The following is a 12,042-nucleotide window of genomic DNA, read 5'->3' as shown; positions in this document are numbered from 1 at the left end:
CCAGATGATTTAGTTGCTAAAGGGGGCAACCAGAGTTATTTTCTTTCATTTCTTTCATTTTCTTTTATCTTAAGTCTGATCTTACTTTGATAGAGACTATTTTTGTTTTTAACTTGAAAAGGCCGTGCACAGGAACTCACTCGCTCGCTGGCCGAGCTCAGAGACTTTCTTTCCAAATCCACAGCTGCGTCAACCGCTGCTCATCCCTGCAGAAGAGACGAAGCCGAATCCCGTTCCAAGAGCAAGAGACTTCGCTCTTTTCGGTCCAGCGCTGACCTCCGTTGCAACCACGAGACCCACCGGAGCACCGCTTAAGAGACCAGGACACTGATTTGTTTTCCAGGAATCCGCCCGTTCGCACGCATCCTGAGGTTTAACGACAGATTCACTGGACTTCCGGGAAATCCGCGCCCCACGCGCAAGCAACACCGCGGAGGTCACAGTAAGAGGCTTTATTGTCTGGGCAGAGACTAGTTTAAATACTTAGCGTGTCATTTGTTTGATTGTATGTTTGTTTGTAGATCGCTGATCTGTTTTTAGCCGTGCTACACGGCGGGCCGAGACGACACATCCGGTTCCTTTGTTTATTGTGTTTTTGAGAAGAGCGCGGTACAGAGCCGGCCCTTCCCTTTTTGCGTGTTACCGTCAGAGATATTGTGCGGAGATTTACATCTGTTAAAAGCTAAATCTCACGTAACTGGACTGCCTGCTTTGCTAGTAGTTGTCTCTGACGATGTTTCCTGATCTCTCTCTCTCTCTCTCTCTCTCTCTCTCTCCTCCTAAACCTGTTTTTACACACGTCCCGACCTACATTTATACATTTCATGTTACATGGAGAAATCTAGATTTAACGAGCATTTATACATCTCGACGCCATTCGGCGCCAAAACCACGAGATAAGAAATCTCTGTCTTAAAGATCCCCTTTGTTAAGGTCAGTGACCGGCAGCCATTTTGCTTTCCGCAACGTGGCTTCACTAAGGTAACCTCCATCTTGAAAGTACGTGAATGTAACATCACTTTGAATTCGGCCAGAGGACGTCACCACGTCTCGACGCCATAGCCACTCCCCTTTCTCTTTCTTACACACACACACACACAGACAGGCAGACACACACGACCACACACACACATAGATACTCCGTATTACATGTGTGACAATTGTGATAAGTGCTGCTGCTGTTACCATCTTTGAAATATTGGAGTTTGTTAAATGAAGAATCATTGAAATAACATTAACTTTATTTCCCCTTTTTAATAAATACTTTTGTAATTAAAGTATTTGTATTTCTGTGATTATTTGTGCATATGTATGTGTATACAGCTGGATTACTATAGCCTGTGTTCGAACTTAAAACCCTTCATTGTTTATTATATAATCATTAATACTAAATATTGAGATTATTAATATAACCTATATCATTGAGACTGATATTTAAAGATTGAATTGTTGGTCCCTGTAACCAGGGTGGTGCCCCGCGACAATAAGCAATGATTACAGATTTGTATTATTCTTAATTGATAATTTTATCGTTTTCATTAATTATTTTAACTATTATTAATGGATAACCGTATCATTTCTAATTAAATGTGTTACTATTCTTAATTAATAGCTTTATCATTTTTGATTATTTTTAAGAAATAATTGTTATTTTAATAATCATATTTCATGATTATTAATAATTAGCCAACGTCAATTCTACTCCTACTATTGCACAACACAGACCTTTTATCAAGACAGGCGTGAGACTAAACAACAATGTGATGCACACACATTCTAATGTCAAGATTAAACAATAGGAAGGAAAAGTTATTTTTAAATTATTTGTGAAGGCCATTCTGACCCAAACTGTTCATGCTTTCACCCCTCCTATCTTTATTGCAATGAGTTCAGTCAGAGACAGACTTTAGCTAAAATATTGAAATCCTGACAGTACCAACAACAGCTCCCGCCTTCCTCACCAGCCTGTCCAGTCGCCCCGCATCCCTCTTCTTTATGCTGCCTCCCCAGCCCCAACAACAACTGGTAGAACATGCACAGGAGTTTGTTGAAGACATTGAAGGACCTTAACCTCCTCAGGAAGTAGAGCCGGCTCTGACCCTTTTTGTAGATTGTACCATGTTGGCCGGCCAGTCCAGTTTATTGTCCATATGGACTCCCAAGTATTTGTAGGTGTTGACCACCTCCACACTGACCCCCTCGATGGAGACTGGAAGCAGAGGAGGCTGAGACCTCCTAAAGACCACCAGCACATCCTTGGTCTTAGTGGTGTTCAGCTGCAGGTGGTTATGCCTAACTCCTGTCCATCCCTGTTACATCCCAACATAGCAGAGTCGTGAGAGAACTTCTGGATGTGGCATGACTCCGAATTGTAGGTGAAATCAGATGTGTACAGAGTGAACAGGACTGGTGAGAGCACAGTCCCCTGTGGAGCGCCGGTGCTGCATGAATGTTTACATATATGTTTTAAATCATCATCATATCAGGCCATATGAGAAACACAGTATTCTAGCCTGACGAACTGGGGTCTCACCGTCAGGTAGTCATGATGATGATTTTCACAGCACATTTCCCCTTGTCCAGATAAGAGTGTGCCCTGTGCATTAGGTAGACGATGGCATCTTCCACGCCCACCTTCTCCAGGTAGGCAAACTGCAGCGGGTCGAGTGCATGGCGTACCTGGGGTCTGAGGATGTGAAGTAGCAGTCTTCCATGATATATGAAATGTGTGATGTAAAGGCAACTGACCTGAAGTTATTCAGCACACTGGGGTGTGGCTCATTTGGAACGGGGATGAGGCAGGAGAGTTTCCACAGTGCAGGGACCTTCCCCAGTTGGAGGCTCAGGTTTTTTACGACCGAAATAAACGTCATAGTCACACTATGCCCATGTAGGGAGTCTCGCTATATGTCCTTGGACGAGCGAGCTAACGCTAGCCGGGCTCCACCGGGCCGGTTAGCTCGCGAGCTAACGCTAGCCGGGCTCGCGCCGGCTCCCCTAGCTCTAGGTGGCATCAACCCCTCGCAGCAGCGAGCTGACGCTAGCATTAGCTCACTGCTGCTACCCGTCAGACATGTAAGTTGCCGCATAAACAAGGGACCCCCGGGATACATGTAAACGTTGACTCAACAGTGTGGAAGGATGCAGCTGCTGCGCCAGCTCAAGCTCCCACTGCTCCCACTTCTCCCACTGCGGGGCTACACTGGGGAGCTGGGGCTCTTGCAGCCAGGCTTCAGCCCACCTGACTCTGGTTCAAAACGAAATGATTGCAAGATTGTAGCTTCGTCTCCAGTAGCCATATTTATACAGGGGTAATGGATAGCTAAAAATCTGGGAGCTTGTATCTCGTGAAGGAGGGTGGGGGTTGAGGGGGGGCAGGGCACTCAAAACAGGTCAATCTGAGGAGGGCTGTTTAACTGTACAACTTCACATTCACAACCAAGGCTGCCAGCTCATCTGTCTTGTTGGCAAACAAGTTTATCCCCCATCACACACAAAGGAATAGCCAGTTTCAACCTCCACCGCTTCTGCAGGCTCCTAGCCTTCACCAACGCACCAGCTCTGCTTCCACGGTAGCGTCTCTCCAGCTCCTCCAGTATGGGGTAAACTTTGCCGGCATGATTTCTTGACCGCAGCACGAGCAGCTGATCCCTCATGTAAACAAAGTACTGACTGCCCTGTTGCAGTCAATCTGTAAGTGTATCCACCCTTACATCATAGAATGGTTGTTTGTTGAACATATATTTAGGGTGTGGAAATGCAATAAAATAAATAATGCAGTTAAACATGAACCGCATCTAATGGACAATGAACTTTGATATGGAATAAGTCTTCATTCGGAGGCCTCCGAAACTCCAAGATTTAAAATGGAAATTTACTGAACTACTGCTTTAATACACCATTAGTATCTACCCCTGATGCAACTGTAGAAGGACACAAATTTTACTTGGATAGTCTGACACCATTAGATTAGGACGAATCAGAAGTTTTGAATCAGAAAGATGGTAGAGAGATCCACCTTCTGATTGGTTGAACAGGCAACAACAGAGACGAGGATGAGCATATAAGCAGAGGGTTTGAATCTCAGTCTTCAATAAGGTTCCGTAGTAAGCTCGGGGTTACATTTTACAAAAGAATAAACTCTACTTCATAGAAATCTGACCATCTCAAGTGAATTATTTTGACCAATTTGACCAACCGACTCTAGCACTAGCAAAGTATACGTGTTGGAAAAGAAGTCTAGATTTAATATCTGGCCCAGCATTAGACTTTTTATGTCCAACACTTTCTTACACCTGTGCAATATAATGAAAATAGGAATAATCTATCTCACAAGGATCCTGAGAAACAAATCCATACATTTGTTACCTTTAGAATGGATTATTATAATTCCTTATCATAAAAATTCTCGCCCCAATCGATTTCTCTCTTCTATCACCCTCTTTTCCACCCATCTCCCCTCTCCTAAATTTTTATCTGCACACCCAAACCGGTTGACGCAGGTTCTGCTAGAGGTTCTCCCCTAGGAGTTTTTTCTCTCGACAGTTGCCAAAGTGCAAGTGGGAACTTTTGTCTTTCTCTATAATTTCTGAGGTATTGTCCTTCTATGTAGAGTGCCTTGAGATAATGTATATTATGATTTGGGGCTATACAAATAAAATTGAATTGAATATCAGGATGTCCCATTAAATCTGTGAAAAGCCTCCAGTTGGTCCAAAAGGAACTAAAAGTAGAGATCATATTACTCCTGTCTTAGCTTCTCTACTCCCTGTAAAATTCAGAATAGAGTTCAAGATCCTGCTTCTCACATACAAAACCTTTAACAAGCAAGCCTCATCATATGTAAAAGAGCTCATACTTGTCAAAAAACACATAATCTGTAAAATAATTTATTCAAAAATGTATATTATTATGTTTAACTGATTCCACCTTTGTTAACTGTTCACTTTAAGTTGTGCTGAATATTATTCATTTGAGTTTGTTTCATGCTGTGTATTTTAAGAAAAAAAAGATTAAACAGGTTTCTAACCCTCCTCCTCTTTCTTTAATACATATATGATATAATACCACATAACTGAAATGACATACCTTAAAACGATTGATCAAGTCGTATCTGGTGAGTAGTTCATAGAGGACAAATTTCAGAGCATGATCTCCACTGGCATCATTCAGCTTAAACACATCAAAGGTCCACATGTCTATGTGCTAAAATGGACAAATACAAAGATAAACAAGTTTAATTAGCAAATGAATATCAACATGCCATACCAATCTGTTTTTGGTATGGTCGTTTTTAAAGGTATCATAGACAATAAGTTTTTAGTGTTAGCGACTTATCAGGGTAACTTCAGTGATCAGTAGTAAGTTCACTGTTAACCCATTATACAAAATGTGGATAGGTTTAACTCAAGGTGCTGTCAAGGTTTTTGATATTTACTCAAAACATTTAAATTTACTTAAAAGTGACTATCTACATTATTTACAGTATATAAGTACGGTTATCGTACCTGCTATTTGATTTGCAATGACATTTAGTGTTACAACGGATGTGGTAGCAGTAATGCAGTGTAATAATTTAAAAACATTTATTACGTCCCACACTTAACATAAACTCTTCATCAACCCTCAATTCCAGACCCTTACTCAGTTATCAGTTCAAAATAACTTTAACATTGGTGAGCGGATTGACTAAAAATATTTAAATTCAGCATGATATTAAAGCCTATGTAGAAAATAGAAAATGTATGTCAATTTGATATTGGACGACAGACATCTTGAATAATGTTGTCTGCCATTTGTATATTAATCAGTAACACAGACAAACAGAAACTCCCATCAATACCTTGAGCACAGTGATGACATTTGGGGGATAACAGAAACCAGTCATGTTGGAGTTTCTTCTGTACATCCTATACAAGACACAAAAACATAGTACAATGTAAAACAAGCCAAGACACACTGAATGCTTCATGGCTAGTATTGTAAGAATTTCATATTTTTTCAATTCCTTTTCAAAACAATCAAGCTGAATTTAAAGTTTATTATAGTGTTTCACAGTATATTATTATGTGGCCAAACTAGACACATGCACATTTCACAGTTACTTAATATGGGAAGCTAGTACCTCAAAAAATAATTAGCAGTCAAAAACCCCAAAAGTCTGAAAAGCTGCCAAAACGCAAATCCTATGGACATTAAATTCAACTCACACTGTAGTATTGAGCCCCTTGGTGGAAGAAGGAGACATTAATCATAATCTTCCCCTCATGCTTAAATTGATTGTTGACACCAGGCAAGTTCAAATGTGCAGTGTTAACAAACAGTTAAAGTAAGACAACCTAAGTCACTTAACTATGACACAATAACCACTACTAGGCCCCTAACTCTTGGGCTCTTGTATATGCAGCCTCCAGGCCCATGCTTAACTCTCTCTCGAAATAGCTTTATACCGGAAGTCCCTCCCACAAGACGGGACATGATTCAGACAAAATCAATTAGCAAGTTTCTGCAAGATGTGAATTAAAAAAAATGTATGTGCCCATCAGCATTTAACCTAAACTTGTCTGTCACAGCAATATCACTATACTATATTACATGGGCACATAAAAGACGCATTTCTCTGATAGCAGTTAAAACACCCCTCTGGAATGGCTTTCATGTGGAACACTCCAGGTTCCCCCCTTTACAAATGGAATTGGAATCTACCACTTCTAGTTTGCCAGTGGGACCAGGAAACCCTGCATATAGATGAAGAAGGGTGAATATAATAGGCAAGACACTTGTACCTATTTATGGGGAGGTGAAGCTTCATGATAAATTGACGCTTTCCATCCAAATGGTTCACTCATAGGCCGAAGCTTCATGGTGCTTCATTTGCTCTACCTCGCTATCAAGTGGACAATAAATGTAGAAAAGGCAGAGTGATTATAATGACACCATGGCTTTGGTGTGTGAAGCTTTGAATTGAGTAAATTAATTAATGATGTTTGTGATGCGTTTCGATGCCCCTCATATTTTTAATCACACGTCAAACCCGCAACCCATTTCCTAACTCAGTCACGTGATACGGCCGGCTCGTAAGTCTTTGAACGTCACCAAATACGTCATCAACACAAGCCTCGATACGCGCTTCTCAAAAATCTTCCTGGATATTCGACACACGCTTTGAAGCCTCGACCCGGAAGGACGCATCACTACTTGTCCCCATATAATATCGAATAAATGCTTTTGAATTAAAAATGTGGATTGAGGCAATTGTTTCTTGTGGACTATGTATATTAGTTTAGAAGATTAGATTACATTAGATTCAACTTTATTGTCATTGCACAGTACAAGTACTTATACAACGAAATGCAGTTTAGCGTCTAACCAGAAGTGCAAAAAAAAGGAGTTAAAGTGCAGAGTATTGTGCGTATATGAAATGTAAATAAATAAGATATGTACAGTAGCAAATATATATGGAATAATACAGTATTGACAGATATTATATGATATAAGAACTATGAGCAGTAATAAAGGAAATAGTACAGTATTAACAGCTTTTGTATGATATAAGAACTATGAGCAGTAAGTAATATATCTGAAGTAATACAGTATTAACAGGTATTGTATGATATAATAACTTTAAGCAAGATAATTATATGAAAATATATAAAAATATATAGATATGAATATACTATAGGCAGAATAATACAGTAGTAAAAAAAAGGGACAGTGTAGTGCAAGTGTTCAAATGTTGAGTGGTTGGAAGAGGGTGTGGGGCCGGGGGGGCTGCTGCTATCACTGCGGTGCAGAGTTCAGCAGGGTGACAGCTGCAGGAATGAAGCTGTTCCTGAACCTGCTAGTCCGGGAACGGAGGACCCTGTAGCGCCTCCCAGAAGGTGGGAGGGCAAACAGTCTGTGGCTGGGGTGAGAGCTGTCCTTGACGATGCTGCACGCTCTCCGCAGACATCTCTTGCCCTGGACAGCTGCAATGGTGGGGAGTGAGGAACTGGTGATGCGTTGGGTAGTTTTAACCACCCTCTGCAGTGACTTCCGGTCCGCAACAGAGCAGCTGCCATACCACACTGAGATGCAGTTAGTGAGAATGCTCTAAATGGTGCAGCGGTAGAAATTCACCAGAATCTGAGGAGACAAATGAGCCGTCCTCAGTCTCCTCAGGAAGAAGAGACGCTGGTGAGCTTTCTTGACCAGGGTTGAGGTGTTGAGGGTCCAAGAGAGGTCCTCAGAGATGTGTACACCCAGGAACTTGAAGCTGGTGACACGCTCGACCTCCGTCCCTTTGATATGGATGGGGGGGGTTGTGCCGCCTTTCTTCCTGAAATCCACGATGAGCTCTTGGGTCTTCTTGGTGTTGATGGCCAGGTTGTTGTCGTTGCACCACGCCGCCAGGTGCTGGACCTCTTCTCTTTAGGCCGACTCATCGTTGTTGCTGATGAGGCCAATCACCGTAGTATCGTCTGCAAACTTGACAAAAGTATTAGTTACATGTACAGGAATGCAGTCATACGTGAATAGTGAGTAGAGGAGAGGACTTAGCACACAGCCTTGAGGCACGCCGGTGTTCAGGATGAGGGTTGAGGAGTTGTGGTTCTCTAACCTAACAGACTGGGGTCTGTTGGATAGGAAGTCCAGTATCCAGTTGCAGAGGGAAGAGTTGATGCCTAAATCGCCGAGTTTCGTGATCAGTTTGGAGGGGATGATTGTGTTGAAAGCTGAACTGAAGTCTATGAACAGCATTCTTACATAGGAGTTGTTATTGTCCAGGTGAGAAAGTGCGGAGTGAAGTGCCGTGGAGATGGCATCCTCCGTGCTCCTGTTCTGGCGGTAGGCGAATTGGAAGGTCCAGTGTGGTTGGTAAACAGGTTTTGAGGTGAGCCAGGACCATCCTCTCGAAGCACTTCATAATGTTGGGGGTGAGTGCAACAGGGCGGAAGTCGTTGAGACTCGCTGCAGTCGAGTGTTTGGGCACCGGCACGATGGAGGTGGTTTTAAAGCACGTGGGGACAGCTGCTTGGACCTCAGCTAGCTGCCCAGCACAGGCCCTGAGCATGGGTCCGGGGATGCCATCAGGGCCAGCAGCCTTACGTGCATTGATCCTGCCCAGTGCAGCACACACGTCGATGGAGGACAGTGTGAGGGGCTGGTGGTCTGAAGTGAGCACAGCCTTGATAGCCGCCTCCTGGTTTTCCCTTTCAAAGCGAGCATAAAAGCTGTTGAGCTCGTCAGGGAAGGAGGCATCACTGTTTTGGGGGGTGGTGTTGGTGGGTTTATAGTTAGTTAAAGCCTGGATGCCTTGCCACATATGTCTGGGGTCGGAGTTGTTTTTGAAGTGCTCCTCAATCCTTAGCGTTAGGCAGTGCTGGGCCTTCTTGATACCCCTCTTCAGGTCAGCCCTGGATGAACTGTAGGCCTGAGCATCACCTGATCTGAAAGCGATGTCTCGTGCCTTCAACAGTAGACGGACCTCTTTGTTCATCCATGGCTTCTGGTTAGGGAATGTGGTGATGCGTTTGAGGGTGGTGACACTGTTGATGTTGGTGTTGATGAAGTCAAGAACGGAAGAGGCATAAGAGTTGATGTCAGTGTGGGAGTCCAGTGTGGCCTGAACGGCAAACGCCCTCCAGTCTGTGTGTTCGAACCGGAGCTGGAGTTCAGTGTCTGCTCCCTCTGGCCACACTTTAACTGTCCTCACTGTGGGTTTCACACGTTTGATGAGTGGTGTGTATTTGGGGAGTAGAAACAAGGAGAGGTGGTCAGACTGTCCTAGATGGGGGAGGGGGACGGCTTTGTAAGCACCAGCCATGCTGGTGTAAACATGGTCCAAAGTCTTGACTCCTCTCGTTGCACAGGAGACATGTTGGTGGAATTTGGGGAGTACAGTCTTAAGGCTGGAGTGGTTGAAGTCAACCGCAACAATAAAGGCTGCCTCCAGGTGTGAAGTCTGTCGTTTGCTAATGGCAGCATGCAGTTCTTTCATTGCCAGCTTAGCATTAGCATCCGGGGGGATATAGGCTGCAGTCACAACAGTAGATGTAAACTCTCTGGGCAGATAGAACGGTCTGCACTTAACCATGAGATATTCCAGGTTAGGAGAGCAGTGACTCTCAATGATGACAGTGTCTATACACCAAACAGTACAGCAATATTAAATGGTTTACCTGTGTGCATGTGAATGCTACCTCAACTTGCTACCATGCTGGCTAATGCTACAGCCATGCTAAAGCTAATGCTTTTACTAATGATACTGATATAGTGTAGCCAATGGTGTTAACATAGCACATGACAAGTAACTGCAATTCTATTAGCCAGCTTGATGAAATACAACGTAACTATATGATGCCTGTTTGTGTATGTTAAGTGTTTGCCACCTTACAAATAACAGGGCGGCGATTATCGCTAATTTGTATAATGTGGACAATTGGTATGCAATCTTGAGGAATTTGGATACACATTTTTATTATAAATTAGATAAATCAGTTGAAGAACATGGCCAAGATCAGCCAAATATATTGACTATACTTTGAGCACTTGTTAATCATTATTAACCTTTGCCCTTGTCTTCATATCATGCTCCAGCTCAAATGATCTCTTCCACCCAACAAGTGCTGCAGCTTCCAACTCATCTCTGCAAGGAAATCTCCACGCATCTCAAGCTTTTCCAAACTCCTAGCAGCGACTCGATGTCCTGCAGGTAAGATTCAACGAGCAACCGAGCCCCACAGCTAGACAGAACCGTGAATGCAGAACCTTACGACCAATCTGGAGTCTTCACAGAATTGTGAACGGAAATGCAACTTTCTTTTTCACGTCTCCAAGGATTGGTAACATAATCTGGGCTTAATAATAATACTAGACTACACAAAAACATTTACACAGACACACGCATAGTCTTCACATTACTTATCTCATCCCCCACTTCAGAAGAAGGGGAGGGGGGGGGGGGCTGTTAACTTTAGGAGGGGGTCAGCGACCATTTTGAAAGCATGCTAATCAAGGTACGAACTGTGGCAAGCAACCATTTTGAAAGAACCCTGATTTACATAGAGACACACACACTCACATACACATCTTTGTTTAGTTAGTACGTTTGTAAGTAATTTGTGTTTTTATACTATAATATTATATTCATAATAAATGTTTTTCTTTCACAAATGTTCTTTCATTAATGCTGCATAAGTGAATTTTGCCAACCGCTACACTGTCAAGAACTCCATAACCTTCACTGTTCATTATATAATCTTTAATATTAATTATTGAGATTTCTAATTGAACTAGATCTAAATGAGACTGATCTTAATCAATAAATTAAAGGGTTCGAAGGGTGGTGCACCGAGTTAACTTTAACCAATTAAAGTTATGATTTAATATTCATATTTTAAATATTAATGTTTTATATTTTTATTTGATAACCACATTTTTTGAATGCATAAAGGCACACCATTTGATGGTATCACTTTTAACTCATTATTGCACAACATGTGTGTGTGCTCATATTTGTCAAAAATGCTCATTAGTGTCTCAGTAGTAAAAAGTAAAGGGCATATTAAATGTGGTATCAAACCACTTGTTTAACAAATAAGTAGAAAGGTGAAAGTGTCCCTGGACTTTCCTTGCTTTCAAATTTTCCATCTGGCTTGCTGTTTTATATTATTTCTTTATTTCTGGTTGGCAATCAATGTGCATTACCGCCATCTACCCTGGTGGTGGACCGTTCCTGGAGGTACTGTAATACCAGCTGGGTGCGTGGAATGGACAGAATAGGCCCCTATTTCATCTGCTTGTTCACAAAATCAAGACATGCTGAACAGTCACATTCGTTATTGATCTCAATTTACAGGCTGTAGACATTCAGTCTCTGTGCATGGCTGTTATTTATATGGCCACCAGAGGGCGTAGATTGACTGAGAACAGAGTGTATTCCCATGAACACCACATTGCCCTTTTTTCCCCTATTATTTTATACCATTAACATTATATTTTGACCTTTGACACTGGGCTTAATATTACAAACATTTGAAAAGCTGTCTAACTGTACTGTAC

At 42.3% G+C, this 12,042-nt stretch overlaps 1 protein-coding gene across 1 annotated transcript in view; it reads right to left on the bottom strand.

The window, feature by feature from the left end:
- LOC133969742 (dual specificity calcium/calmodulin-dependent 3',5'-cyclic nucleotide phosphodiesterase 1A-like) overlaps positions 1 to 12,042 on the bottom strand; it is a 234,058-nt gene that overhangs the window by 123,336 nt on the left and 98,680 nt on the right. The window contains exons 6-7 of the mRNA XM_062406389.1: positions 5,843 to 5,909; positions 5,089 to 5,205 (exon numbers count right to left, since the gene is read on the bottom strand). Of these exons, the coding sequence (XP_062262373.1) occupies positions 5,089 to 5,205; positions 5,843 to 5,909 (184 nt within the window). The remainder of the gene's footprint in view (positions 1 to 5,088; positions 5,206 to 5,842; positions 5,910 to 12,042) is intronic.

Source organism: Platichthys flesus, chromosome 15, assembly GCF_949316205.1.
Source record: "Platichthys flesus chromosome 15, fPlaFle2.1, whole genome shotgun sequence".
Classification (NCBI taxonomy): domain Eukaryota; kingdom Metazoa; phylum Chordata; class Actinopteri; order Pleuronectiformes; family Pleuronectidae; genus Platichthys; species Platichthys flesus.
The sequence above is the reverse complement of the archived record's forward strand: the minus strand, read 5'-3'. Positions and strand labels throughout refer to the sequence as shown.